Below are 26355 nucleotides of genomic sequence, written 5' to 3' on the forward strand. Positions count from 1 at the left end.
TGGCACTGGAAAATAATGGTTATAGTTAGTACAGTCCCTATCTCTGAAGACAATAGCTGTATTGATTGGGCCCAACAGAATAGGTTTTTTCCTTAGGACTGAGACAGATTACAGTCTTAGAAGTGTGTTTTTGAACAGAAATCAAGATGATGGACAATGTCCTGAGAGTGTGTTCTTTTAGTATGTGAACTTCCTTACCCACTATCCCCTTCCACCACCATTCTGATCCCTTTGCCATTTACTTTTAACAGACATGGAACACATCAGTTTCTCATCAGCAACTGTACTACTAAACCATGCCTACATGCATAATTAATATGACTAGTAACATCATGTCTGACATGCCATTGTTTAACTTCTCCTGAACACTCACTGTTTACACATTTTTTTACAGTTCCATCCACTTTCTTGAATTTTCATTTGGATGCTTCACCTGAAACAACTTTAATGGAAACTGTCGAGTCTCCTGTTAACTTATCTTGTTTAAGCAAGAACAACTTACCTGAAGTAAGTACTGAACTTTATATCCAAGTTATTTTTTCAGTTGCATTTATGTCACACGAGTTTGTGAATAATTTTGTATCTCTGTATAGAGCTCGGGGAAAACTTGTGACTGGTTTGCTACGTTTCTGAGTACTGGGTGCCTTTTTCATTAACCATTCACTTAGTGGATAGCATCTTCGCACTGGAAGAGAAAACAAAGCAGATCTGACAGTTCATTTTTGGTAAATATGATTAAGAGGTCATGATAGAAAGTTTTGGGTGACCAAGAAAAACATGAATGATATATGAAATGAAAGACCCACTTAAGAGTTTCAAATTTATGCAAGAATAAGCTTTCCACCTTGAAAAGGCTTAGTTATAAACACTTTAGTAGTTTAGAGTGACATGAATTTCAAAATCTGTGCATCTGATATTGATGTAGGAAGGTAATGTTTCATAATACCTGTATGTATTAGATGCAGCAAAATGACCAAATTGAATGAAATGTAGTTTGGTTGTGATGGCTCTTGTATCGAGTTGACATGGATGACCCCTTCTTTTTTCGCTTTACTTCGTAACTAAATTCGTTTATTGGTTTCTACAGAATATTTTGACTTGGTGTTTACAAGCATGAGACTTAGACTTCTAGCCTGTATTAATTCTCTTGCATCTTTGTTGTTGTATACTTGAGAGTATAATTAAGAAGCAGTAGAGTTGTGAAGTGTTTGCTAATTTTGTATCATGGTGAATTTGAAATCTATCAGATGTCTGTCTGTACTTCAGTTGATGTATTGTGCATAGAGTCAATTTAAAATTGCACAGTAAGTGTGTTCTGAAAAGTGCTGAAATGAAGACCTAATTTTCCAAAGACTGAACTTTAAATCTCACCGGAGATGCAAACCATTTGTGTAGTTACGTCTGTGATGGTAATATGCCACAGTGTCATGCCATATTTCCTGTTAACTGGATGCATATCCACATTAAACCAAAGTGAAGAATCAGTGCATAGTCTTCAGCTGCTTTAAAGTGAAAACAAATAAATGAAGAGTGCAGAATTGGAGATATAACTGCGTTAATGTTAAATCAAGTCATCTGGATGTGATAAAGTGAATTTGCCCATTTTGAGTACCACACCATGTAAATGTTATTCTGATATTGGAATTACCAACACAGACATTTTTTAAATTACCCACCCATGCATTTGTTCCTCACAAGTTAATCAGTTGCAAAGTTTATGTTGTGCTAAATTGGCTTGTGCTTATAATATATAATTGCAGCCTTTGTCATTGTCTCTGATGAAATTTTGTCAGTGAGAATACATTAATTTCTTTTTCTCAAATCAAAGTTGTAATTGTCTCTCACATTTGAAGCATTTCTTGCTCTTCCAGTGTGGTTTTTAATATACCATGTAAGACTTGTTGTATAATGTGCATGAAATAAGAAACTCGGTCATCACATACAGACAGTCTTCAGATATTGTCTGTTTCTGAGTTAGTAAACAATACTTTAAAGTAACCAAAAACATCGGATATCCATTTCACATATGGTATATTTGTCATCTACAGCCAGATTACAGTTTGTTTTATAAGCTTTCTACTTTGGTGCCAAGTGTATTATGATGTTCATTTCCTCAAAATGCGAAGACAGGTGTCTCAGTAAATCTGTAAAAGATTGTGGAGTTTGTGTTAATTGCAGGTGTCAATGTAGTGTTTTGTGTAAATCAAACAGTTGTACATTTGTTAGAATATGGAAGAGTTGGATGGGTAAATATGCTTGAGGTGCAGATGAAAACAGCTTTTTTATATAATTCTTGGGAGAAGCATACATATGGGAATAATAAAATGAATCTTCAGAGAATATTTTGAGTGTGTGAAGTCAGATCATCTTTGTTGTTATGATTCGTGGGGGTTCCATAACCTCAAATTTCTTGACTGTCTTAATAACTGGCAGGTACTCAAGACCTCAAAGCATAAAGTTTGTGCATTTAATTATCTTTTTATTAGAATAATACCTTACATTAAGTTAAGGCAAGTAGTGGTTATCTTTCATACTTCATCTTTCTAATTTGATAAGTTGCTTTTCTTATCAGAACCAATAGGTCATTCACTTTCAAGATTGCAGTAAAATGTAAGTTAGGTGGAGTAGAAAAAACTTGACATTCATGCATATGTTGGTAGGGAAACCATGTGGAAGACTTGAGAGGAGAGTGGGGGATAATATTAAAGTGGATTTTAGTGAAATAGGATTGTGGAAATGGGAGGTGGATTTAACATGTTGAGATCGTATGAAATGATGGGCTTTGATGTCAGCGGGGTTGAATCTTTGGATTTTACTTTTTGAAAGCATTATAAAGTATCAGAAGTTTATTTCTGTGATACATTCTAGCATCATCTGTCTGAAGTAGGTTACACTCCACTTTCATGAAACTTCCATGTTAAGTAATAAGATTTCTGAGAACTGCAGCATGTTTTCATTAAAATGAGTATTTAATTATTCCACCTCTTCCATAAAAGAATTCAGGTTTACTGAACTTTGACTTGAGGCAGAGTTTCCAATAAGCAGACATAAATGTGTGACATGCCTTGTTCTTGCCTGGCGTGGACAATGGTAACAAATTTTAAGAGCTTCCTAATTATTTTTATTTTGCACTTGCAGTTTCTTGAGAACTACTTGTAAAAAATGTATGATTGTAGGTTCTCGGTCCAGTTATGGGTTTTGTGTTAAGTTACAGTCGAAATCATCCAATAAGAATCTAGTTCCTTCAGTCATTTTAGTATGGGTTACCAATACTGAATTTTTTTAAAACTGATCTATCCAGAATTTCTTTTTTTTTATGAATTAAGATTTCTAACTTTTAACTTGAACTAAATATACAATACTCCATGAAAGAACAGTTGTTTTTCAGACAATTAAATACATTGAGTGATTTTGTTCACTATATGGCAAGAGCTTCTGTGGCCTAGCTTATTGCAGTTTTAGTGTTCTCGCTGCATTGGTATGCTTATTGGACATTTTGATACATAGAGATGTGTTTCCTTGAAAGCAGTTACATACAGATTGATGTAACCTGACAAGTATCTAATATATAGATTTATATCATTGCCAATGTCTTTTAAAACTAAATTCCAAGCTAGCAAATTTAAATATGTGTTCACAGTTGGGATCAGAGACCTTGTATCTTAGAACTTTATAGTTCACATTCTGGCTTGTTTGAACCATGCTTTTAATAAATTCTACAGCTCTTCCTGTATTCGTTGTAAGTTACTTTAGTTTTTGTAGTACGCTTCCATTGAGCAAAGTACTTCCCATTCTGTTTTATTAATTGTTTTTAATGCAGATCCTACAATTGCATGTAATGTTGCCATTATTTCCATCATAGTATCTACTGGATGTAAAGTACCCATTTTATCCCAGACTTAAAATGCCTTTCTGGTCTTCTAAATTTCTTATTACAGTGGCAAATTTAAATGAAGATTGGAGTGAAACACTTTAAATTTTTCCAGTACATATTGTGTACTGGTTGCATTGTATTTGGTTGTTTCCATATATATAGTACTTGAAGCCACAGTTTGGTGGAGTAATTACAGCCAAGCATTTATTATACTTACTTGCCTTTGCCTCAGGGTCCACTGCCACACAACCGCTCGTCACCCACTCTTTTACTGTACTTGCACAGTGGGTCATGACAGTGCTAGCGTTATACCAAGAAACTGGTTTGAAAATCTGTAAGCATTGATGATTCTGGAAATAACAAGTGCAGGAAAAATTGTATTTATGAAGCTTCAACAGCACTGATAAAGACAGACAAAATTGATCCTGAAACCTAGGTTCTACTGTGTTTGTATAAAGTAGCTCAGTGCTGAATTTTACATTAACAGTGGGGTACTATCCAAAAGTTTCCAGACTTCCTTTGATGACACAAGAGGAATGATAGTATGAAGTTTTGGTGATAAGTGGTGATAGTGTATTCTATTATAAGTAGTTTGGTGTGAAATAGCATGTTTCAGTGTGAATTTATGTGCCTTTATGTGAGACTGTGTTGAGTGTTCTTCACAAATTCTGACTTTTACTAGCACAACGAATGCGAATATACAAGGTTGTCTCAGAATGTCCCATCCTTCCTTTGGAAGATCATCACAGGAGCAAAGACATCAGTTTACATGTATGACCTTAAGACAAAACACCAGTTCTGTCAGTGGTGAATCCCTTTATCTCCACTCCTGAAGGAGGTCAGGCTGCTTCACTTGAATGCAAAAGTGTCTTACGTCAATGATGGGAAGCTGTCGGGTTCAAATGTCCTTGGAAATGGTGCTGGTGATTACTTGTTAAATCAAGACTATGCTCCTGCTCTACTGCTCTCTGCATGCCCAAGAACAACATGGTTGTGGCCTGCCATTGCTTGTACTCCAAGAGTAAAATTGAAGTTGAAATGGAAAAGTTTCAGAGATTGAGACATTTTGAAAAAATTCAACACATCAGAAGAGGTGCTCATGACAAGCAAGTGAGAAACGTGTTCCAAAAGTGCTTCAAGCAATGGCAGAAATACTGGACAAGGTGCATTACCTAACAAGTAGATTACTTCAATGAAAACACCATGAATGATACAGTAACTCTTTCACTTTTTCTGATTATTTACTATAGTCTGAAATTTTTTTGTAGCATCCCATATCATAACTTGAGCTGCAAACTTAAAGAAAAAAAAAGAGGATAATTTATAAATAACTAATAGTAGGTTAAGAAAACTGAAAGAAAATCCAATCTTGGAGAATAAGAATTGATAGGAAGTCTGTATGATAAAAATGTTACATTCTTAATATGAATTGTTAATGCGATGATTGGAGCTGTGCTCTTGCTGCAAGGTGTGATCTCAACACTACATGACTCACTCCCTTTCTATCAGAATCTTTATACATTCCTCTAGGGTGTTGCTTCTGACAGATGAGGAACTATGGGATTGGAGTGCTCTTTGTTGCTCACAGGCACTGACAGTAAAACATTGTGCCCCCCCCCCCCAATACACCCCAATACAAGGTCTCTGGAACCATTTGATATGCTAGCTCTCCAGGTGTCACAGTTCAAATGGTTGAAAAGTGTACTAGATACTTAAAAAGGTAAATCATTGTGGTTACAAATGTATTTCATGTAAAATGGGCAATGTATAATGCAATAATTAAGGATAAGTGTAGGCTAGTATCAACCTCGCACAGACTTGTACTGCCATGAATTTTCTGAAGCATCCAAAGGTAAGAAAGCTAACTGATGGAGTGACACCGGTGCACTGGAAGAATGAAGACAAGATCAAGGTAGCGTAATACGCTGTAACATTTTTTGTGTGGTGTTCTTACACTCTTCACTGCCTCCTGTACTGAACTGTTTACAGAACTGAGTTTTTGGGGTTAGTACTAAAGTTGTCTCTCTGCTGACACGAATGGCTCATGTAATGCCGGTATTGAAAGAAATAGCAGAATTGACATTCCATTTCTTAGTTAAAACTTATTAAAGCACACATTGGAGACTTTAAGCAATTCACAGGAAGTACTCCTCTGTTTCCTGAAGCAGATCTGAAGTAGACAGCAGTCTTACTTATGGACCTATGTTTATAAGGTTAACATAGTGTTGTGCATTTTTGTATGCCCAAGTTTTAAGTTGGTTAACCCTTCAGCACGGTTTCACATACAGGGTGTCAGTCATTTAAACATTCTGTTTGCCATTTCATGTACACTGTGGTCTGCTGCAAGTTGCATATGGACATGAGATTTAAGGTGACCTGTGACAAAGACTCTGAACTTTTTGTCTGTGTAGTGATAAACGTGAATAAGGGAGCAACCTCTCAGGCAAAGAAAAAGAAATCTTCTATGTGGGCTGTCCTCATAGTCAACATGTCTGGGCTTTCAAGGCATCACACGCTTGCAGATTTAGAACAGAGTTCACATTTAGTTTAAATTTGGGATATTTTGATGAAATTAGTGCTCCCAGGAATCAACAGAATTCATGATAATGGTGACATATTGCGAGACATAATTATGAACAGATGGGAATAATGGGAGGGCCAAAAATTTATTCTTGGCAGGATGTGGGAACTTTTAGTGGCACACAAGAAATATTTTGTCATTTGTGGACCACAGCTTAATGCAAGTGACTTGGATGTTGTTGGACTGTTTGAAAAGTTGATATAGTCTTAATGCAGTATATAGTAGGAGAGACTGACAGAAATGCACAGCCACAATTTGCATAAACTCCCAGTGCTTTTCAAATTTAATTCCAGGGTCAGAAAATCACAGGAAATTGCAGTGTTGGAGATTTTAAAGGGGCACTTAAAAATACTACTGTACGTGCAGAACAGATGGATTTATAAATCCTGTTGCTGAATGGTTTACAAATTAGTATCCACACTCTTTTAAAAAGTTATTTAAAATGCTGCTGTTCTGTATGTAATGGTCTTAAGTAGGACTGTCTGACGACTAAATTGTGGACCTCCCTTATCCATTTAGTCAAAGTAAGTTGTTGGTGCCTGACCTCCAGTATTTCTCTTCCTCCCTCTGCATTCTTCTCCTGTACATCACTGAAGTCTGTAACATGGCTAAACATGTATTTAAGCACTGTTTGAGAAACAGACAGGAATATTTTCTTTCATGGTGGTGTAGAACCTTGTGTTTTGTTGCTACACATACTAACCGCCATGCCTGTATAAGTGATGGGAACAACGAAGGAGAAATTCATCCACGCCCTGTATTGCTTTAACTCTCGTATTGTGTTTAGTCTAAGGCTGTGATGGAGGAGTAGCAAGTGGTTTGCGTGGTAGACCGTCAATCAGTGTTTGTGCTGTGAAACATATCAAGTGTTGCCAGTAATCCTGCACATACACATAATTTTGGCAACATGTTTTGGGCCGTTTATGTACGTTGGCTGCAGGGTGGAGACCCCTCATCTGTAAGAGCATACATATACTGCCTACTGGGTTCTAAGAAATGCCAGTAGCATGAATGGAAGAATGGAATAACATACATGTCTTTCATCTACAGAGCTGCATTCTGCCAGTTGATTTGTTTCCTTCCACAGCCAGCCACAACTCTCTTCACCTACAGAAGAGGTTTGCTTTTAACTAGGATTATAATTTTACATTTCTGCAGGATAAGTAATTTCTTTATCCTTGCAGAGTGGTGATATGCTAAAGTACTTTGGTCTGTTCCTGAAGAAACGTGCTCAATTATTCTGGGTAATGCAAATGAAATGTCTGATAGCAGCTTGAAGTGACTACTTTTATTGTGTAAGGAATTAGAAGCCATGATATGATGCTTGCTTACGTTGGAATGTTCCTGTCTGCACTGAAGAAAATATTAACATACATGTCAAATTTTATTGAGAAAAGGAAGAATAATGAAAAAATGAATTGTAATGCATCCTTTGCTGCTTATTAGCATATGAGAAAATAGCGATGTCTAGAAACCAGAATTGGTTATAAGACACATAAAATTGTGAATTGAAGAAAGAGCTGATTTCTGTTTTGTAGATAAAACATAAAAAGTGAAGCATTGATATGTATCAGACATGTAGTGGTGGCTAGACAGAGAAGTCTAAATGAACAAGAAAATTTGCTGGAATGATAAAATTTATGAAGAAACAAGAAGGAAACAATTAAGGTGGAAATAAAGATGGGTGACTGATAGGAGGTATCTTCATCTGTTGTCGGGAAGACTGTGTGTCACTCTCTTGAATACATTCAGGTAGATAAAATGACAAAGCAAAGGCAGGCGTGGATACAAGAGATTGGACTGACATTGTGCTGCAAATGAGGATAGGAACAGAACCAGATGAAGTGCAGTGATTGTATACCGATTGCTTAAGAGGAGCAATTGCAGTTGAGATACGAGGCACACTGCAACAGATTATTAACACTGTTGAACCACTTTGAAATTTTCGGCAGTAGATGTTAACAGAATATAAAGGGGCAACCCCACTACTTGAAATGTCTGACATTGGGAAAGTGAAAGTTGATGGCAAGAGTTGAGAGTGTGGGTGTTGTTTCTGTGTGGTGTTAATTCCGTCATAACTGAGTAGAAAGAAAATGTGAGGTATGCGTAGGGGAGAGAGTGAATTTAAGTGTCGAAAATGAATGAAATAGAGTGCGGTAGAAATATGTAAATATGTGTATTTTCAGTGGACTCCTTTATTCGTGGTTGTTGCAGTTTACATTCTTCTAAACTGAAAGTATTGAGTGAAGATACTTATTATTTTATTCCAATGCTTCAAAGCAGGTCTGGTTTACAGCTTCCCATATTTTTCCAAGATCAAACTAATGTTCCAATGTGCAATCATCATAACCACATTTGGGGTGGGGGGGTGTATGAGAATGATTGTGACCGATAATTGACAATGGATTGAATAGAAGAATGATGTAAATAAAGTTCTGTAGTAAAAAGTCTTGTGATTCTTATAACTATTTGCAGTAATTACCTTTATTTAGCTATTTAATTGTGTTTTGAGGCCAGTGTTTGTAGCTGTAAGAACACCACACTCAGTTGTGTATGCACCAACTGGATTGTAATAAAGACAAAACGAGTTTCCCATTCTTCCTTCATTCCTGTCTTCATTAAGTGTATTTGATTCATTCATTGTGATTTAATTTTCTGTGTTGCCTTCATTTTAATGCACAAATTTCCCCCATGTGCCATGTTGGTTTTTCACTGCAAAGTAAAGTATGGGTGAAACTAATTACTGTCACATTCACAAGTTGTCAAGAGAAATAAATTTTGCTTCTGTGTGTTAGAGGTACTTGCAACTTAAATGGATATTGTTAACAATACAAAGTAAGATCAGCTTGAGTCCAAATAGGTTTGCAAGGTCATTTAGTTTAGCAGGGAGTTTTATTCTAGCTCTGTTGAATTGTTTTCTTATCAACTCCCACTTTATATTATACATAATTGTGATGGGTCAGCTATTAAATCCCCTGATTAGCTGCCCCTGGAAGTATTTCAGATTACTTGGATAATATCAGTTTTTGCTTTAAAACAAAATTCCTGTTATGTCAGGAATTTCTATGTTGCCCTCTTAATGTTCTACCATGCTTGGGTACTAAATTCCGTGTACTGTTGGATGGTAATTCAAATACTTGTAATTCCTGGTACTTTAACGAACTTTACGTAATTGTCATGTAGTTTGTGTCGCAATTTTCGAATTACCATAGAATATAAATTGCTTGAATTGAAGGAATCATATGTGGTGGTAGTTTGAATTATATTTTTCCTTTGAGACAGGACCAGGAGACCACTACTGTCTGGCGTCTAAAAATGGGTTTTGAACTCCATTTGTTCTGTAGAACACCTGGTGGCACCTTTTGGATAATTTGTGAATTAAAAATTGCTTGAAAGGATATTCGTGCCATCTGATGAAGTAGCTTAGAACTAGATACTCTTTCCATGGTAATAAAAATGGCCCCCCGGGAAATGTATAGTAGCTTGCTGGGTGAAGGGGAATTGAATATTCCTGGCTCCCTAATAAATTTTTTAAAAATACGCCTGTAAAATGTTTCATTTTGCCACCTGGCGGGTGAGGTGAGAACTACAAATTCCTTGTACGCTAGTAAGTTTTCAAATAATACCGCCTGAGAATCCGACCGTATTGCCACCTGGTGTGTAAAGTGGCTACTAAAAATTCTTGCTACGCTAATAAAAAATTTTAAAAATGGCGCCTGACAATTCGATCGTATTGCCATCTGGCGGGCAGAGTGAGAACTAGAAATTGCTGCCACGCTAGTAAAAATTTTTACTAGTGTGGCAGGAAAAATTTTCTGCTGTAGAGACATCTGTTATCTAAAAAGAGAACTTCATAAACTAATTTCTATTATGGCTACTAGATGTCTCTGTTGTGTCTTCTTTCGCCGGCCGCTGTACTCGAACTGCTGATGTTGTGTTCTCTAGCCCGGTGTCTTACCCCCTACGCCACCAGGCTGTTCTTGGTATAATAATTTTGGAACTTCCTGATGAAGTGTGTAGGAACGGATTGTTTGCAAAATGAATTCATATATTTTTCTACCTTGGACCACCTGCCTTTGGCTTTCTGCTGGACTCGAACTGCTGATCATAGCTCTACTAGTCCCTTGCCTTAGCGATTGTGACCACGAAGGTATTTCACTTAAGAAATCGAGGAAACTCCCTGATAAATTCTCATGACCTTCCTGGCCGCCACTTGTCTAGTGAGCTCCTACCCTATGCGCCCCCTGCCGAAACTTCTAGGTCGCCATACTGATACTGTATACAAGCTCTTGCATTCACAGGACGACAGCCATATTGGCGAAAATATGTTATCACAAGTACCAGCGCCATGATGATATTCAATCCAATAGTGGCACTGCAGGCGACTTTTACGGCTTAATGGTAGCGCCATGTTTTTATATGACGTCACAGCATACGTCATTCATATACTTGTAACGCTGCGAGCAAAATTACTGCATAAACAAACTTGCAACTTCACGATACATTAATCACGTATGTTTTTAAGGCATATACGTGAAAATGGCATCACAATAAAATGTATCACAAGAAAGTCACGAAACATACATTTTGGAATTATCTGCAGTGCTACTATTGAATTTAATATTACCATAACACTAATACTAATGACAACAATTTTACCAATATGGGGGTTCTACTGTGAATACAAAAGCTTTATTCAGTACTACTATGGCTGGTCTAGAAATTTCTGGAAGGAATGGCAGGTCTTCATGTGCTGTGTATTGGAAGGGGACTGGGATAAAAGGGCTGTAGCAATTTATACAGAAATGGTAGAAGACTGGTCAAGCAGTCAATCTGTGTTTAGTGTGATACTGAATTTTATTTACATCACAAGAAATAGATTAAACAGCATGATTACTGTTTGATGGCCTCAAGTATGTACACGCATGAGAAAAATCATTAATGATATTTGTATAGATTATACATTCACACACAAATCTAATACAATTTTACTCAATGTTTTACACATCTGATGTACAGGTAATTGCAGACTTTCTGCATTTTCACATAACATATACATGACCAGACAGACAAATGAACAGTATAGAAATAAGAGGTTTGAGGTTGTCATGGCAGTGAAGATGCTGATGTTCTTGATTTTAAAAGGTGGATTCATACCTAGATACCAACATTTTGGACAAATATGTCATCTTCAGACTCACTGCCAAGACATCCTCAAATCCTACAACATGCCATCTGTGACAACCCAGAACAACATAAGCTGCGACTTGATGTACTATGTGGTATAGTGAAAGCAGAAATCAAATTACATGGTCATAAATTAAACTTGTATTATCACAGGCAATTTCCACCCTTACTGACTATCACATTGGACCTGCTAAGAGAGCAAGATATGATTTTGCAGGAGAGTAACTCGGGTACTTATTTTACACAAACTTGCAACTTTATGCATCAGCTGGAGGAAATTTTGTATTAACAATGGTAAGGTGAGGCGGTAAGGAGCTATGGAGCATTCACCTGTAATATCAGATTTCTCGGTACCTATTTACACAGAGACGAACTATACCAAAATGAAATTACTTTACCAAGAGTAATGTTTCAGTGTGATGGAGAGTTTTTAAAATTTCAAGACATGTTGGTTTTGCTCCCTTTGTCAAATACAAAAGATTGTTTGCCTAAGGAGGAAATATACCTAAAAATTTCTGACATCAATAAACCTGGCTAATCATATTACAAAAGTAACATTCTGGGTTCAAAATTGCTCTTCTTCTTGCAGGGGGTGTTCATAAATTTTACACAGAAAATTCTGGATATGTCGTCACCAGGAGACATCACACCTAGAAATGTGTAATATCCTTAAGTGTTTTTCTCTTTATTGGGTATTGTTTACAGTGACAAGAATGTTTTTTATATATATATATATATAATGCTTATCCATTTACAGATGGCATAATACTGGAAACTTTATATTTCTGTCTGGTGTTGACATACTTCACCTACCTTCCCCTATCTGTGTTCATTTCAGGCACTGGTTGCTTAGATTTGCCTGTGCCTGACTCCATGGCTATTGTTATGAACTCCTCAGCTATTTCACGGTCGAGTCCCGTGTATGTTTGAGCCACTTCCTCCTCTGTCACTGGCCTCTGATGTTCTACTGGGACTGAAGCAGCACTGCCGTGCTTCCTCTTGTTTGTGCCACGGCGTCCTCTTCGAACAATGTTGTGATCTCGTAAGCATTTTGTCCTCTCCTGTAAAGTTTAGTTTCAATGAAAATCTGAAGATGGACTTTTCTTACATAACGATACTGGAAGACATGCGGGCACAATTATCAATTCTATGACATACAGTAAAATATATTGTGGCCAGAATATAGAACTGTGTAAGCTCAAATTTGAAATTTAATGTTAAAAGATAAAGCACAGTACTGAGTGGTCTTCTGGGTTCTGCTATACCATGTAGTGTTCTTGGCAGTTACCAATGTTTCACCTTAAGACTCTCATAATGTCTCTTAAAGAACTGAACAGTTACTCCAAAAATTAATTGATTACTTTAGATGGCTTCTACTTTCATATACCTTTGCTGGTGCATGCTTTGATAAAATCCACATTTCTATGGACAAATATTTTTACTGCAGCGGCAGTAGAAGCATGGAATTTAATACTTCTGTAAGCCAGTTCCCTTTTCTTGTCCAGAGGAATACAATTCCTTTATTGCACTGATTCTGTGTTTCACAAGATTTCATATGGGCTTTTCATTCTCAGCGTTTGTTTTGGATTATGTGAGAGTACCACATTTTATGGGGTATAAGCCAATGAAGTGAAGTGGCACCACGTTGTCACGTGACTCACAAATGTAAACAGGTGTACCATGCTCAAAAGTCTCAGCACCAAGAAATAAAATTTGTAACCGAGTACTTTTCTTTTTTCCCTCCTAGTACAACTTTCGACTGAATTACTACATCTAGCAGGAAAAACATTTTATGTCCCACATATTTCTTCAGTATAATGAATTGAAAAAATAAGACATCAAAACATTAAATGGTCTTCGCTGACTCTAATGGACACCTCTAGTAGCTATAATATATAAGTTTCCTACGGTAAGAATACACTAACCAATCTCTTAGTCACACGAACAGATATGCACTGAAATAGAGTCCTATGTGATGCAAACTATGAGTTTTGAACATTTTGTTCATGAAGTAGAACACGTGAGACGCTAGAATGCATCAAGCCTGTGGGGGTAGACAGCTATAGTTTAATTCCCAGAAGGGTTAGGGATGTTTCTCAAGATGACTATCTAGGATTTAACACCATATTTGGTCCATACTTGCTGTTGTGAGAACCTGAAATCTCAACTAAAAGTACTTCTGAAGATGGCTGTCTTCATATTCACTGCCATGAGAACCTGAAATCCTACAGGATTTCTTCACAACTACATCAAGATTACACAGTCTCCAATTCAACAGGTGTTGGACACCCTTTCCCCATGAATAAAGTGGCTGCTGTGATGCATCTTCAACTAGTCTAATGTTAAAGTGCGTAACTTTGTCTCCACACCAACTACACGCCTCCACGAACGAAAATTCACTTACCGCAGTGCCACCGAGAGTTTTCACTGGTCTTGACATCATGTAATGTGGGGGGACCAGAGGGTTGAGAAATGGAGCATTTGGTAGGTGGTAGCCAATCACAGACGGTGGTGGAACTGGAGGTGGTGCCTGCAGAGTGAATATTGGTCCACAGGGACCTTGTACCTGCGGACAAACAAGGGGCCCAGGCCAGTATAAGCCACAAATGTAAACTACCAAAGTATCAGACAATGGAGAGAGCACAGTACACGTGTAGAAATTAACTGTGTTACATGATTAATCGATCACTTAATGTGCACACTTTATCCATTTATGCATTTGCTGATGTCATGGTTTGTATGTTTCGTGTTTTAATTTTATTGCAGATTGTCAGTGTACATTTAAATATAAAGACTGTTTCAACATGTCTCTATGCTGCCTAACTAGAAATGGCACAATATCAATTACTATATATTCAATTTTCATAAGATGCGTCTAGTATTAATTCAACAATAAATCACTAAATTAATGATCCTACTTTTATTTTTTTATGGCACATTGCTTCAAAGCTCCACACATCTGTGCTACAGAGTGATGGACAGACTATAATTATTTACACAGATGAAATCTGAACGTATGATCAGTATTTATAAACAAATCAAAGCTCAATCTACACGTTTTCAAATGACAACTGCACAGCATTGGCAACAAAGAGACTACAATAAAAAGTGATTCTATAAGACTCAGCCATGCACACAGCTTTCCCCAACAGACCGGTCCAGTAGCATCCCAGAGAAAGTCTGCCCATATTCCAGGTGCAGCACGTCTTTTGCCCCAGGCTTTCTGAAGAGTGGTCTACTTTGAAAGTAACTTGTAACTATGAAGGCCAGAAATTACAAAACATTCAAAATGAGCTAGATTCTCATTTGTGGCCAAGTGTAAAGGTTTCGTGCTTTTCAACTTCCTGTCCTCGGTCTTATGGAGATATTAGGATGAAATGTTCTTTGGTTCATTCAGCCACGCATGTCACGTTATAAGTCGAACAATGTCAAATGAGAATCACTATGATGATTAAGATGAATTTAAAGGAAGTGGTCATGGATTACTTTAAAGCACCCAGCTTCTGAGTACAGGTTTTAAATGACAAGTATTCTTTCTTACCAGCGAGAAAAATTTGTTTGGAAGGAAGAATGTGAATAGTCGAGCGGTGAACAACTGCTATTTTATTAAAAAATAAATAAAATGGAAATTGCCTGAACGTCTGTAGTTTGTACTTTTACCTCCAAATAAAAACTACACACTGGAGGAATAGCAAATCGTGACAAGAGTTAGCCATGTCACCAGCATGTGAACTGAACTGTACCAGAACGCAACTGATGTCAGTGATAAGCCAACTAACTCTTACTCCCAGACTTACAGTCATCAAGTAAACCCTTCAACTGTGACCTGCCAGCCTTCTGAACCATAACACAACGAACAGAGACTGGCAGCCTTTTCAGTATTCAGCCCTAAAACAAACCTGACAGATTAATTTGTGAAAGGTCAAAAGTCCACCAAAAATAAAGATTCTGAAGGACTCACACAAAAGTGCGGAGGACCAATTCTTTAAAACCATTTCATTTGCTCCATTCATTCAGGAATTGGGTCTCCCTGGCAAAACTACAGACCTGCAGTACATACAAGACCAACTCACCGGTGGCTGCGTGATCAGCAGCACGTTCTGCCGACGCTGCTGCCCAAGCCAGTCGCTGATGAGCGTTTCCTTGCTGCTTGTGCTGTAGAATGATCCAGCAGGCTCAGGCGAGTCTGGAAGTGGCTGCTTCTCATCTCTACGTCTAGCACACGGACACACTTGGCGATAGCAGCGAAAACCAGACACGATCGTCACCAGGCACTGTGCACATGCCATGAGCAGCAGGCCACAGCTGGCTAACAGGGGTGCCCAATTGGGGCCATCATTAATATCTGTATCAGATTTCACCTGAGACAGAAGAAAAGCATATTTAGTGCCATTCTCAAAGCAAGATAAGAAAGGGAAAAGGCTTCCTTTCTTCCCAGCTGCATTTACAGCTAAATGCAAATAAACAAGTGGACCCTGTTATCTGTCATTTCAATCCAGCAGATCCTCAGCGAGCATCCAGACAACCGTACACGCTCTAACTCTGGCAACTACAGTGTCAAAATGTTGTGTCGACAAAAGATAATGCCCAAACCTGAGAGCCAGCTGAATCCTGTGTGCATCTTCACAACGCATTTTCATTTCAGTTTTATCCAGTTTTCCTCCCTGCTGAACTTGACTTAAAAAAACAACGTAATAATCCACAGATATCATATCCACGGCTTTTGGATCATTGTTGCTGTCTTCAAGTATATAGTGACATATTTTTTTTCCTAATTCTTAATTAATTTTGTAACTGTTGACAGCTGACAAGGGGTTGTCCTCCAGCTTTGAAATATTGCATGGAGCTAACAATCGTTCATTTTAAGACGCAAACAATTTACTGAAGTGTCCCAGAGGGGCTTGGGACAGAAAAAATATATACATTACTACAGTGAATGCATCAAAAGTATGAGCGTAGAATGTGTCATAAATTGGAGAACGTAGTAACGTTCACAAAATTTTGCCCATAAAATCTCAATAGAAGAGACCACTTTGGAGGTGACAAGCGAAAGTCGGAGTATAATATTAAAATGTATCTTAAATAAGATCTCCACCGAACACACATCATGGAGCTACTTACGTTCTCTTTCTGTATGGCGCGCACGTCTGCGCTCTGTCCGTCTCTCACGAGCCCGATAACCGACAGCACGACCACGAGGTTGCTAACCGCAAGCGATATCAGACAAAGCGCCAGGAACGCCGTGACGGCGAGTCGGGACGGAGACGACTCCGTCACCGAATAACAGCTCCGGAGTCCGGCCAGCACTCCCACGACACCCGTCGCCATGGCCACAGCGCCCCCCCACAACCCCGCCCCCACACCGGACAGCGACGACTCGTGCACAATGGCCAAGACGCCGAACACCGCCATCAGCACCCCTAGCAGCATCTGCGCAACCCCCAGGAAGAGAAACGCGTTTTCCTCGGAAGACGCCTCGCCCCTGAAACTGCCGCTCAGAGTCGAAGAACGCGTCTGCAGAGTTGACGAGAAAGAGTCGCCTGGCGACTTGACAACGAGAATGTCCTGAGGAGAAGCCATGCTGGACGGACTGGGGTCCGATTGCTTCACAAAACTGCGCACAGCCTTCAGTCTATATTCGGCATTCTATTACGATACGTTCTGCTGCAAAAATGGAACGGAAGCTGAGTCTCTTGAACCTTCACCTTGTGACCTTGGACACGAATATAACCTGCACTTCTTATAATCGACACACGCTACTGATGCCGTAACCACAAAGACACTGCGGAGTGCGATATCAAACGCGACACATCATTTTGAATTCCCACGCGCACTGCGGACGGAACAATGGCCATGATCCGCGCGCTCTCGTCTGTCGCCCGGCCAAAGCGAAACTGACAGCCAACGCGGAGGCCGTGCAGCGCCTTTCACATTCCGCTGGACGCGCTCTTACACAACGCACGAGCCGAGCGGGTGCCTCTGGATCGAATCCTGCCTGCTGAGCTTTCTTTACGACTGGCACTGGGAGCAGTCCAAACACTTTCAATTTACGATCTTACGAAACCGAATCGTATGTCTTTGTCTAGACGTCAGATACGACCAAATCTTTGGATGGATTCTCGTACCTCCCACGCCCTTTTCATACAGTTCTCATCGACCTTTCATTTCTGGACAGAATCTGACTCCGCCCTCCGTACATGGTGTTTGCCATTCTGCCATTCCGAAATTTGCTTGGAGGGACCGAGTAAAACAGCGCCAAGTCTCCGACATGTTAACCGGTGTCCGGCCTGAGATATGAATCCGGGACCTCCACAACACGAAGAGTAGCTAATATATTCAGCCGCGCACTGTCCTGGAAGGACGACACAAAACGAGGAGACGAATCCGGGATCGAAACCTGGACCTTTATCTAGCTGCTCGTGAGCGCGATGAAGCGTCACGTGTTCAGCGAGCCGTGGCCAGTTCTGGGAGAATCTGCGGAAACTACAACCCTTAAAATGAACAGGGGCTAGTCATGACATTGCACACTTGCGGGTAGAGGAACGTACTGCCTCCATCCTGAAGATGGAAGCGATATACCCCCCTCCCGAAACGTTGGTGACCACGTACAATACACGGCGCGGTAACTCATTTTCATCGTCCTGAAAACATAAATTTTCATACAGAGATCCAGTTTCTTTGTCACAAAATCAAGTACCCGCTGGCACCAGAATTATTCTCCCGTAGAAAATGTAATTTGCTCGTCGCTTGAACCAGCGACGAGCTCTCTGCGTCTCGTACTTCAGGCTGAGTTGCGTTCTTGAACGCGAGTAGAAACAGTGGAACTGCTCGCTCTTTCTCATCACGCTTTGGTTCTCAGAGAACTAGCACAGATACGTTTCGCTGTGAACAGATGCTCCTGCACATGGTTACACGACGCGCCTGTTTCTTTGAATTTATTTACTTCGCACATGTGCCAGAGCGTAACACTGCCCTCAATAATGCTTCTTCCAACTCCAAGGCTTGTACAAATAAAGGGCGAGGCGTCTGTTTCCGTTCGTGCAGAGGCAACCTCAGCCATTCTTCGTCACCAGCATTCAATACAACGTTGAAAACTGAAGAATTAAGATCTACACCTTGGTTTCCCAAGCAGTCTCTCTCCTCTAGACATACAGACCAAAATTCTGCGTGCATTTCTTATCTCCCCACATACGTGTAACAGACAGACGACGGTCTCTCCACTTACCCGCCGATAAGCTGCGTTCATGCGTGTCCAGGGTGAGGCAACGGCGACCGACGCTTTCTCTGAAGCGTTCGTCACGTCGTACAAATCGGTTACGTGTGTCCGACAGCCAACCGGACTCTCGGACACAGCTGAAATGTAACAAATCTCTTTTCAATCAACCGTATTACTACATTGTTTCCATAGAAACGTATACTTTCTTTGTAGGACTTGTGGTTTTCATAGCAACGTACAAAAGGACCCTAGCCTTGTGGTATGTTGCGCAGCGTAGCATCTTGGATGTGTGCCAAAGTCTCGGAAAACATGCTCGCCCCCATCTTCGGGGTTGAATGTAATCTTGACAAAAAACACGTGACTCACTGATCTTACCAACCGCTACAAACCACGCACAGCGTGGTGCTCGGTTAGGCACAAGGAGCGACTTCCTACCGGAGGCTCGCACATCCCGGAACACTGGCAATTCAGAGGCCAACGGATGACAAGTGTTATCAGATGAGGACAGGAGCTTCGCGCAAACGGAGTGGCCACGAAGGAAAGGCGACACTCGTTCGTTTTGCCCGCAAACTTCCCAAAAAGTAAATGCATATACGTACAACTCTGAACGTGGAGACGGCACACTCACCCGAAACGTTGGTATACACAGCGCAGGAGCCCGGAAAACGAACGGGTCACCTCCCCTGAGGCTTAAATTAAGTGAAAGTTCGGCCGGCACGGCGACCAGGCAGTAGCTACTTGGTGCATCGGCTGCGTAGTTGAACAACAATTCCACAGCAAAGTTTGGAAAAGCGAAAACCAACATTACCGAGAGGTTCAGGTGCTCAGGGAACGTAAATCCAACCCACTTCAAATTACCCTCACACGTACACTAAAGTCTCCCAAAGTGGCACACTTCCTTGGATTCCGACCAAAATATTGTATGCATTTCCCATTTCTACTACAGTCCACACACACACGTGACCCTCCTCAAGGTATTGTACCCTGAAGCCGATGTTACGTCACACAAACAATTAAATGACCCAACATTTTTTCCTTTCGAAGGAATTCACTCGCTACATACTCCAATTTTTAATTGCGTGTATTGTTTAAGAGGCCCCAAGTTCTCAGGTGTAAATATTTCCCCCAGCATTGTGTTCGTGGAAATGCCTCCAGACCCACAAATGACAAAGCATTGGATCGCAGACCGGGAACCTGACAACTTCCGAAAAAAGAAACTCTCGGTGGACGGGTACGAGGCGGGCCACCATCCAATGGCCCCAGATGCTGACCAACTTTAGCAGAAAGCGTGCGACTAACGAAATGCGTGTTAAAAAGACAAATGTCAAGGCGGTGGTGACCTTCTGGACAATAAACGTGACACTCGCTGAGCTAGTTCTGGAAGTATGTTGACAAAATGGTCCGACGTATCTGTAAGCAACACTCCGGCACCATAAAACACGTCGCTTAAAACAATTCGGTGCGTCTGATGTGAATCTTCATCTGGCTCAAGATACGATTGGGGGGGGGGGGCAGTGTGAAGCATCCAATAGGTGGGAAATGCCTGATTAGGCGTCAGCTTGTGAAGGACTCTCCTTCATGGAGTTAGTAATATTTAATCCAATCACCCAACGACCTCTAAAACTGAATAAGTCGGTGCAGCCCAACCGGAAGTGACAGACCGCTTCTTCACCTGCGTAATTCATAATCTACAATCACGTCAGATTGTCGGCACACGAGGAGAGAAAGCGACTGACGACGACCTCGACATTTCGACCCGATAAACGCCCCTCAGGAATGCTGACGGTGTCTGGGCGGGTCTCCGTGTAGATGTGGGTTGCATTTCCGACGTTTCGGAGGCTCTGTGCGTGCCCTGAATTCCTCGCTTTCTCCGCCTGGTCAGTTACCTGGTGACCCACTGACAGGTGGAGACAGAGCGCAGTATTTGAACACAACTTGGCAGAAATGCGCGTGGCCGCTCCTTCACAAATCATAATCTCAACGTCTCCAACAGTTGCCGAATGACCGTCCACCACGTCTCTTAGCAGGGGCGCGATGGGGGGGGGGGTCATGTACACATCGAAAGGGTAATTAATTAAACATTCCAGTGGGGAAACCTCTCGACTGACCTAGGAGGACGTGGAAGATATTTTCAGGCACGAGATGAAATGCTTTCAGCTGGGCTCTTGTGAACCTTCGGGGTTCATAAAAAGAGCGTCAACTCTTCAAGGATCTCTCTACCCCCACGCAGTAAGGAAGGCGCCACTGGTAACCTATGGCATCAGGCATTATTTATCGGCCCCTATACTAGTTGAATGTAATCCATAACCTCACATCCCTTTCCTTCAGGATTCACTTTAATATTATCCCCTAAGCTACGCCTCTGTGGAAATATTTCGGTATTTTCAAATTAAATAACTGGTGATCGCATGTGGAACGTGAGACGGTGAGAACCCGGGCAGAAAGTTCCGCGAACACCAAATTTAAATGATGATAAGTGTGAAGAAAGCCGGTGAAAGTGAAGCGGAGACAAGAATGGACGACGCCTGGACATTTCGCAGACCGCACAGAAATAATTAAGCGAATCGAATAGGCACAATGTCACGAGTACGCGGACGGCATTCGGGACAATCGGCCAATCAGCAATCAGTCGCGCATCTAATTTCACGGCTCGGAAAGCCGTACCCATGGCCGCCCGCTTGTGACTGTCCTCCGGAATCTTCTCACGACTTAAGAAAGGAAAGCAGATGATTACACAATCAGGAAGACGTCTGTACCAACAACGTTCAACCTGCATCGTTATCAATCACACGCCCGAGGCAAGGCCAATCAACATTCCAAAAATACGTCTCCCACCAGACCACAGGGCAAAATCATAATTTACCGTGGTTACGTGAATATTTACCCCGTTCCCCAAAATTAGGGGTTGGGCGTGATGTCCTTGTGGATTTTGGCATCGACAGATGCCAACGTTTCGGAGAAACGTAGGGACTCCGTCTTCAGGGCATCAATCGACGAGTCTACACGGCGCCAAAACCAAATGATAATTCGGGTTTCACAGAAAAATGCAGTTTCTCCACCAACTTGTCAACATGGATCGAATTGTTGAAGTGAGAGGCTGTACATTACTTCTCGCCTACCTCACGCTTAGTATTCCAGTTATGAGCAGAAAATTTCGAATTTAGGATGAACCAAACAGACCGTGAATCGGTCAGGATGACTGATGGAGCAAAGGAGCTCGGTGAAAGGAAAAATCAATTAAGCAAAAGTGCATCAACGGCGCATTGCCCACTAGACAGAATTCAACAAACTTCGACACAAGAACAGCTCAGAATTCTACAAAGTTCTGCTCGATATTTAATAAAACGACCCTGCGTTCGTGAAGCTCTGCCACGTATTTTTCACTCATCACTGAGTAATGGTAATCATTTGTACCATTTGCTCGACCAATCAATAAATCCATTCTGTATTCATGGCCCGTGCATAATTCTCAGCGTAAACAGCGGAAGCGTTGTGTTTTCTTCGCGGTACGGACTGAATTCTTAAACAATATTCAGACGAGCTTCGGCTTCAAATAGACAAAACTGAACAAGGTGCAGTTGCTCTTACCACTCTGTAGATTACTGATAGATTGATCACACAGCTATCAATATACATATTACACGAACACCCATTATATTTGATACACCCTGTGTTTCAGTCCTTCATAAGGCCATCATCATCAACCATAAACGTGCTAAAAAGCTTTAAAGGGGAACACGCTGTATTTACAGTCGAATATTAAGAAACGCATTTGAATTCAAAGCATCGCAAAACGCTGGCACACAACAGTTATCTTCCGAGAGTCTTTCGTCATTAAACTGACACACAAGTTTCGAAACTTGGGTTACTCCGCGCATTTCGAAGATACAGCATAGGAAGTGTATAGCAAAATTTGATGGGGAATATAATTTCGAAGCTGTCAGTCCACTCCATCAAAATTCTCCAAGGATTCTTCGACGTAGTTAACGACGGAGAAAAGTTTTACGCCTCTAGACACGTCGGAATACGCCGCCTTCTTCCTCTCCTTCCCTCCGCGGACTAGGCTACGACCCTCTTGAGGGATGTCTTTTCGTGCATGACTTCCGCTTGCAAACAAGTCCATTCCGCTCAACTTTGTGAACCAAACCATCTACTTCCTGTTCAGCTGACATCTCTTTTCCCTGGTCCATTATGAAATCAGGTCTTCTGGGTTGTAAGGTCGTGTGGCCGCCTCCATCTGCTCTCACGTGCTCCACATATCTTCTTGTTCTGTTACTGCATTACGTAAAAAAGGCGGAAACTGAACAACAACAAAACGGAACTCTTGCGACATAAATGAAGAAGGTCGACCCGTGGGAAGTTCGTCGTCTACATCAACTGACAGTCCTTCGCGGTCCACGTGAGACAGAACGGGCATATGCAACCTGTGGCCCGCGATCATCTTTTGGGCTCAAGAACCCGTAACGGTTAGGATTAAATCAAGCAGTTGTTGTATTCCTCCTTCATTCGACAAAGAAAATATTGTGGTCTCTGGACCACTTAATCGCAGTCTGGAATTGAAGCCCGGGCTCAGGAAATCTCTCAGAACCAGAATGCCGGAGACGATAAAGCGTTTCGCATCTCTGACGCAGGACAGCGCTTTGTGCGTGAAGAAAAGCGGCGATTTCTCTCCCGAGAGCTACTTTCTAGTAACCGCAAGAGAATCGGTTATCATCTCAAGACGACAAGTGAAATCCGAGTGCCTCATCACGACGCTGAGCTCATCCTCAGAGCAACGCAACGCAAGGTTAGGTTTCTCTGACCTCACGACACGCGAGACGAGGGCTGAGAGAGAACGAAAAATTAAATTAAGCACCAGAAGAAAACCTAGTATCCATGTTACGCGCGCTCTTCAGTGCACGGTAATGAACCTTTGGGTTCCATAAAAGAGGGAGAATTTTTTTTTCAACTGAGACCAATGTCAGTTTCTCAAGAAGGGCTGCGCACAGCTTGGCAAAATTACCCTCGACACCGAACACGATCGTGTTTGAATGCAGGGCACAGAACATGTCCCGTACTTTCACTGCATACCAAATGCGAATTCTTGCATCAGAGCGGTCACTGGCCCAATTGGCTGCATTACGACTCCAACTGGTGATACACGTCACGTCATTTCCCGCCCAACAAACGAGACCACATGGCCATCTAGTCTGACGAGATCCTATACGAAGATCAACGGATGTCAAAGCTTCGTGATGAAATTTGAACCAAGGTCCTCCCGAATACGAATCTGCAGTTCCAACCACTAGAACCGCGAAGTTCCCTTCAAACGGCTGGACACAGAAACTAGCGAAAGGAGAATTTTGACAAACTACAGGCTTTAAGGAAGAGGCGTGACGACCTTCGATGTCCGCACCGCAAAGAGAATACAACACGTCTCCATGGCAACGATCAGTCTGTTAAGGAAATAATCGATGTTTACAGGCGGAATCTTAAGAAACACGTGAATACGCTCGGTGGGCAACAAACGGTTACGGCAGGTGGTACATATAGTAACCACTCGGATTTAAGGGGCTACAAAAGGAGACTGAGATGCCAGACATGCAATTTACATTCCGTCATCTGGTAGACTTTGGAGTGGTTTGAACGACAATATTAAAAGGGATATTGTGAAAGTAATGATATACGGACCAGATCCCAAATAACAGGCAGTACTCAGCTAACGGGGTTAACAGTGCGTCGTTACAGCAACAAATGATGTCTGTCCACGACCACAAGCATTCTCTGCCGCGAGGCACCGCGCGGTGTTATGTGGGACAACACGCAAGAGATCGCTGTTCATTTCGCGGTGCAACAAAGCCAGTCCGGAGGCTGGTACAAATGTCACGTCACGAAATAGCAAATTTACGTGAACATTTCGCGCTGTTTCGTATTTAAACGTATTTCCATGGTGACGCGTAAAGACCAAGAATGGTTACCTTTAACTGTCGAAGAGATGGTGGGCCACGTCTTTTCATCTCAATCGCGAAATAAATTCTGGGCAGAAACATGGAATACGTAAAGGCCTAAGTTCTGTTCGGGAAATTTCACGCTACAAGACCAAGAACAGTATTAAAAAACCCGCGTTGTTAAGTTGGTTGGATTGGATCAACCCAGGCCAGGTTCTAATAGCCGTATTTTGAAACGATGGTGATGAACACAGAATCCCCAAGAGACGATTTCTCAATCAGCAGCTTAACAAAGTCTCACAGCAGAGCTTAGAGCCATGAAATAAGAGGGTGATTATGTAGCACAAACTGGAAAGTACACGGATGGTAGGAATGGTAACTAATCTCGAGTTAATACACCAGCACATGCCTGGAAGGACTGAGGAAAATCTAAAGACGGCATGTTCCAATCTAGATTTAAATGTGCATTAGAAAAGTTAAGTCAGTACACAGCTGGGACATTTCAGTGCAACGCTTCCCTCCGTCCTGCGCGGAAAGGTTCTAATGCATACAACGCTAGGAACTCTAAACAACAGAACGCCAAAGGGAATTTTTGGACCGCATTGTGAGAACTTACAGAAAATGGTAATTAAACACTCAACAACTCAAAATATTTCATCAGAACTCACCGGTACATTGCAGCGGAGGGCGTGGGCCAGGCGCTGGTGAGAAATGTCTCTCTCTCTCTCGTGCGCATAGTTTACTGAATAAGTACACAGGAACCATCTATATGTATATAATACGCAGGTTTTAGATGCTGTTTTGTCGAAGCAATGCACCGGAACAAAAGACTTTTAATTGGAACCGGCGAATATCCTATATCTTGGACACCCCTTTTGGACAGGTTCGTGCACTTAAGCTTCGGTACTTTTCAGGGAAACGTTCACAGTTACATATTTTGTTGTTTTGAATTACTGACTGATGAATGTCTTCTGTCTGGAGGATTAGCCTACGGTTCAGTGGGGTAAGAGACACGAGATGCAGCGAAAGTGTCTCGTTATTCTTTCTTCGAACCCTTAACTGAACTACGAAATTGCAGATACAGTTTTAACTCCACCAGGACTGCGCTTGAATTTGAGTTCAATCTTTGTTAACAGAAACGGGATTTTCTTTTTGCGATGGGGAAGGGAAAATTTATGGAATTAACTTTATAAAATTTCATTGAGTCTGGGGTGTAATGTGCAACGAATCGGAAAGATTATTGTTGATGCTACTTTTGACGGGTATTTCTCCAGCATATTTCATATCAGGAATCAAGCAGAGCTCGCAGAATGCGTACAAAAAAATTATGTACAAAATTATGACAGAAATGTGAAGCATCAATAGAATGTTTGACGCACATATTCAGTTTGCACCACGAACATCGGATTAAAGGTCTATTTGCACATTCCTCTAGTTCGCAAACTTGGCTGGTTCTGCGCTACAAAAGCCTGAGGTCGCAGATCAGCGCATTGCGTGGCATACCACGAGTACCTGACAAAGTCTCGAAATCGAGGGGATGAAAACTGATAATGTATAAGTGATTGCATTT

At 41.1% G+C, this 26355-nt stretch overlaps 2 protein-coding genes across 15 annotated transcripts in view; one reads left to right on the top strand and one right to left on the bottom strand.

The window, feature by feature from the left end:
- Cluap1 (clusterin associated protein 1) overlaps positions 1-26355 on the top strand; it is a 43756-nt gene that overhangs the window by 13485 nt on the left and 3916 nt on the right. For 6 of the 14 annotated variants that reach the window (XR_015536892.1, XR_015536890.1, XR_015536891.1 and 3 more), the window contains exons 10-12: positions 395-507; positions 12481-12684; positions 15660-25409. The gene's annotated coding sequence lies outside the window, so the exon portion shown is untranslated. Of the gene's footprint in view, positions 1-394; positions 508-5717; positions 12685-13389; positions 14553-15659; positions 25410-26355 lie in introns of those variants that run through there. The other 8 variants (XR_015536893.1, XR_015536896.1, XR_002545006.2 and 5 more) reach the window with 5 other exon arrangements.
- LOC110835715 (uncharacterized) lies at positions 11294-17222 on the bottom strand. Its single transcript, XM_087355177.1, has 4 exons — positions 16764-17222; positions 15716-16003; positions 14047-14208; positions 11294-12703 (listed from the first exon to the last, which is right to left on the bottom strand). Exons 1-4 carry the CDS (start codon positions 17220-17222, stop codon positions 12452-12454), a joined length of 1161 nt encoding a protein of 386 aa, XP_087211303.1. The 3' UTR covers positions 11294-12451.

The sequence above is a fragment of the Zootermopsis nevadensis genome, unplaced genomic scaffold, assembly GCF_977971745.1.
Source record: "Zootermopsis nevadensis isolate Lab colony 2312 unplaced genomic scaffold, Znev_1.0 Znev_ptg000024l, whole genome shotgun sequence".
NCBI lineage: Eukaryota > Metazoa > Arthropoda > Insecta > Blattodea > Termopsidae > Zootermopsis > Zootermopsis nevadensis.